At 40.6% G+C, this 4,927-nt stretch overlaps 1 protein-coding gene across 1 annotated transcript; it reads right to left on the bottom strand.

Moving 5' to 3' along the window:
• Positions 1-421: 421 nt before the first annotated feature.
• HAUS2 (HAUS augmin like complex subunit 2) lies at positions 422-4,892 on the bottom strand (the record flags this gene model as incomplete). Its single annotated transcript, XM_017741617.1, has 5 exons — positions 422-969; positions 1,107-1,215; positions 1,873-2,005; positions 2,801-2,870; positions 4,677-4,892. Coding segments are annotated over 5 exons (678 nt in total), but the record flags the coding sequence as incomplete, so codon positions are not given.
• Positions 4,893-4,927: the final 35 nt, after the last annotated feature.

Genomic DNA, 4,927 nt, shown 5'->3' with positions numbered 1-4,927 from the left:
ACTGGGCACCCTCCAAAGACAACCATCCTGGTTTATAGATGTCCTGCCCATGACATTTCACCAACCTGTCTCTTCCTGAGGGCTACAAACTGGAACAATCAATGCTTTTGATAAACTGTCAATCTTACTCATGGAACAAGAGTTTTATTCTAAGTGGGACACCAAAAATAGGGAAAGCAACAGAAAATCTGAACAACATGTTTATATCATTGAATATCGAGAATATATTTGCTATCATTGAAGCATGGTTTGCAAATCAGTAGACCTGCCATATATCACCAAGTCCATTCCCTGCTTTCCCACAAAACCACATCAGTCACAATAAACTGTAATTTAAAACTAATTAAATTTCTTGATTGGAACTCCTACAGAAACATAAGCTTGGACCTAAGATTTTATAACAAAATTAAAAGCAAGAAACTGAGCTTTTGAAATCTAGTGCTTTTATTGAAGTTTCATGGTGATGTACAAAATACAGTGTTTTATCAAGATGCTTACAAAAATGAATAAAGATACTATAGCAAGTGCAAAAGAAATATCAAAGCAATTTTCCATTGAACATACAGGCTCCAAGGGACTCCAATCCAACTATTTCAAAAAGGAACTCCTTAACAGGCTTCTCAGCACCCTGTCTTCCTATGAGCTACTGCTTATTGTCCTTTTATTTCGTAAATAGTTGGAGAACTGTTACTTAATAACAGAAATATAACTACCTACAAAGTCTCTGTTGGATTAAAAGACACCCATGTTGCAGTTTTCACAGAAGACCCTAAGAAGGTAGTTCTTTGAATAGTCATCCTATTTGAGAAAAATGATTTGTTAGGTTAAAGATAAGCCAAAGTCCAAGTCAGCAGTATTGCATACGTTGTTAGAATACACTTCCTTTTGCAGTTTTTCCCATTTCAGTATTTGCTCTGTCAGCTCCTCCAACTCTATCATGAGCACCTCTGTTTTTGACAAAGTGGTGTCCTGAAACAGAAAAGGGTTGGATTTAATCTCTATACATCCTGTCAGTCTATCAGGACATAAAAGTAACTCAAATAACCAAACAGCATTGCATTTTTCATGCTGGAGAAGACAGCAGGTTCAGTTCTTTTACTACTCACCATATTGTTCATCATATGTGATATCTGAGGCATGCTTCTTACAGACTGCAAATGGCTTTCAAGCTTCTCAATGAAAGTCACAGCCTCTGTCAGCAACTCTACTATACACCTGTAACCAAAAATGAGCTCAAAGGTTGCGCTAAACAACAAGAATTTAATACCTATAAGCTCTTTTTTCATTGCCCTGCTTTTCTTAGTCCCCTTCTCCAGCTTTATGCAAGCTCCTTAACATCTAATTAATTTTTCTGCAATTACACTTCTTGCATGACTCTTAGCAACAAGCAGGGCAGGAATTACAGAAATGACTAGCCACTTCTTCAGTACTTGGGCTAGATTTTTAGACCATAAGAAGAAGGACTATACTTTTAAAACATGCACTATGCGTGTCTGGGAATCATTCATGCTTAGCTCTAAGCAAGCAACAGTGGTAGGAAGACACCCAGTGCTAAAGTAACAACTGCTTGGGAGAAGCATAACAAACTCAGCATGTAGCACATTTGTTTAAAACAATACATCACAACTTGTTCTGTAGACTTCTGAAGACAAGACCAAAAACCTAAGTAAATATTCATAAAATATGTATTACTACCTTCCTACGAATTTATCAGTGAGTAAACTACTAGCTTTTAGCTGAGGTTCTGCTATCATTTTTTATGTCTATTTTTATCAGGGGAAAAATTAATGAAAGCATGGGATTTTTACTGTCTACTAGTTCAAATTAATTTGGACTCATGCATACAAGAACAATTCTTTTCTGTGTGCCTACTTGTGAAAAGTAGCCTCAATAGGCAGGCTCTCTTGACATCTGTGTTTTATCAGCCTCTTTCTGAGAGCCCTCTTCTCTTTCAGTATGGCTTCCAGGTGCCTGTTCATATCTTGCAAAATTTCGCACTTTTTCCCTGTAAAATAAAATTGCAAAGTTGAACCTATTGTCCTGCTCAAACAAGAGCAAAATCTGTCCAGCAGACAGAAAGAAAAACACTGATCTATTGCAATGGACAGCTTACATTCAAGACAGACATTAATCAGAATGGCTTTTGCTGGAGCATACATGATTTAGTATCAGCATGCACTCAAAGTCACCATAACTACTTTTTAGAGATATAGATATGTTGTTTTACATTATCCATATTCTTAAGTAAATTCTCTTTGAGATGAAGTCAACTTCTTAAACTATACCATAGCATTGAAGTATTGCAATAGATTTCACTACCCTACCCTAACAGTGGCAGGCTAGAATGCTTTTAAGTACCCATAAAATCATAGTGGAAAAGTGTGAAATAATAGATGAACACATATGCTCCCCAAGTGCTGAATTATAAATTTAGGTTTAGGGGGAGAGAGATGCAGCAGAAACACACGGAGTTTCTGGAAAACAAACAGAGTAGCACATGCAGGCCAACGGTTACTGATGATCTCAGAGCTGATGCTCCACTGACCCTGGAGAGCTGACCACACCTCCCACACTGTTTTGGAGAATGAGTTACACACAGAGCTTCTACTAAGACTGTAGAGAGTGCAAGTTCAAATAGTATGGAAACATGCTTTAGATGTTAATGAAACACCTACCACCTCCAACAATTATTCAGAGACGACTGCTGCAATAACTTCTGGAATTGTCATGTACTCAGAAGAAACATTAATCTGCTGCTAATTTAAGACTCTTGGTTTTTCTACGGTACAACTGCACTTACCTAAGTGAAAATGATGAGTAATGTCTGCTGTCTCATTCTCCAACTGCATCATTTCCGTTTCCAGTTTTATCTACAACAATAATAGCATCAAATGAAAATGCATTTTTAACATACTTATCCAGATATTGTTGACTCTCGTGGGGTGGAGGAGGAAGTAGAAAGGGAGAAAGTGGCAGCATAGGAGAGAGCATGTGTACGAAAGAGAGCAAGCATTACCACAAGAACATGTTACCCTGCTCTCCAGAGAGTGTCTACTACTAGGTGGGGCTTTTTTGGTCAACAAGAAAAAGACTGTTTAAAAAGACCAACTTAAATAATTTGGTGATTTGTGCTGGAAAAGACAGATCTTGCAATTCATTCCTAAACCACAGAATTTATGATAGAATGGCTTGGGTTGGAAGGGCCGTTAGAGATCATCTAGTTCCAAACCCCTGCCAATGGGCAGGGATATCACCTGCTAGACCAGGTTGCTCAGAGCGCCATCCAACCTGGCCTTGAACACTTTCAGGGATGGGGCATCCACAACTTCTCTGGGCAACCTGTTCCAGTGTCTCACCACCCTCACAGTAAAGCATGTTTTCCTAATATCTGATCTAATCTAATCTATCTTCTTTTAGTTTAAAACCATTCCCCCTTGTCCTAGCATTATCTGCTTGTGTAAAAAGCCACTCTCCCTCACTTTTTAAGCCCCCTTTAAGTACTGGATGGCTGCTGAACAATCCATGCTCTCTCAGCCTGTGTTTGTAGGAGAAATGTTCCAGCCCCTGGATCATCTTCATGGCCCTCCTCTGGAACTGCTCCAACAGGTTCACCTCTTTCCTGTCCTGAGGATCCCAGACCTGGACACAGCATTTCAGGTGGGGTCCCACAAGGGCAGAAGAGGTGAATCCCCTCCCTTGCCCTGCTGGCCACGCTGCTTTTGATGCAGCCCCTGATGTTGTTGGTTTTCTGGGCTGTGACTGCATGTTGCTAGGTCATGTCTAACTTTTCATCCCAAGTCCTTCTCCACAGTGCTGCTCCCAATAAGTTCATCTCCTGGTCTGTATTCATGTCTGGGATTGCCCTGACCCAGGTGCAGGACCCCACATTTGGTCTTGTTGAGGCTCATGAGGTTCTTGTGAGGCTACTTCTCAAGCTTGCCCAGTCCTCTGGATGGCATCCCATCCTTCTGTTGTGTCCAGTGCTCCTCTCAGCTTAATGTAATCTGCAAACTTGCTGAGGGTGCACTGATCCCTGTCTACGCCATTGATAAAGATATTGAAGAGCATCGGTCCCAGGACAGAGCCCAGATACCACTGGTCACCAGCCTTCAGCTGGACATAGAGCCATTGACCACAACTCTCTAGCTGTGTCCATTCTGCCAATTCTGTAATCACTGGATAGTCTACCCTTCAAACCCATGTCTCTCCTACTTACATGTCTTGCAAAGCAGTTTCATAGTCTATGTAATGTCTAAACCAACATTATAAAATACAAGGCAGCAGCTGGTTCAGGCAGTAGGAAATGTCTGAGATTACTGCCGGCTAACCAACAAAATTGCCTATAAAGAGGCACATTTTTGTGACTTGAAGTCAACTACATATTCTTTATTGTTCAGTTTCCTTAGAAAACTTCAGGAAACAATTTAGTCAAAGGTGCAGCCTGCTGAGTCCTTCTACTTATTTCTAAAACTTTTGTTTCACAGTTTTGTTCTTTTCTTGATGACAACTCAGTCCACTGGGGAAAAAAGTGCCAACTGTTAAACAGCTGAACTGTTAAAAAACCCCTCAAAACATGAGACATCATGGCACGTGGCAGTCTGATACTTCATCAGAGCCCTGGATTACCGCCAGGTATCAAAGTGCTGAGTGCACACTGGCAATAGTAAAGGCTGTACCTCATTGATTTCAGCTTCCGTGTTTACCATTTCTTCCATCTCTGAGAATTTTGCAAAGCATGGCGTTCTTCTACTAGTTAAATCCAAAGCCTCCTTTGAAAGTAAGACAACAGGAAAAATGCAATCAGTAGCAAGAAAGTACCGAGCAAATGCTCCATAATAAGTCTTCCACAGTTTGAAGTTGTTCCTCTCCTGCGCTCCGCAATACAGCACAATTCACCCGAACAACGCCTAAGTCACGCTACTCCGCG

This window comes from Corvus brachyrhynchos, unplaced genomic scaffold (genome assembly GCF_000691975.1).
Source record: "Corvus brachyrhynchos isolate BGI_N302 unplaced genomic scaffold, ASM69197v1 scaffold115, whole genome shotgun sequence".
NCBI lineage: Eukaryota > Metazoa > Chordata > Aves > Passeriformes > Corvidae > Corvus > Corvus brachyrhynchos.
This window is presented reverse-complemented; position numbering and strand designations above follow the sequence as displayed.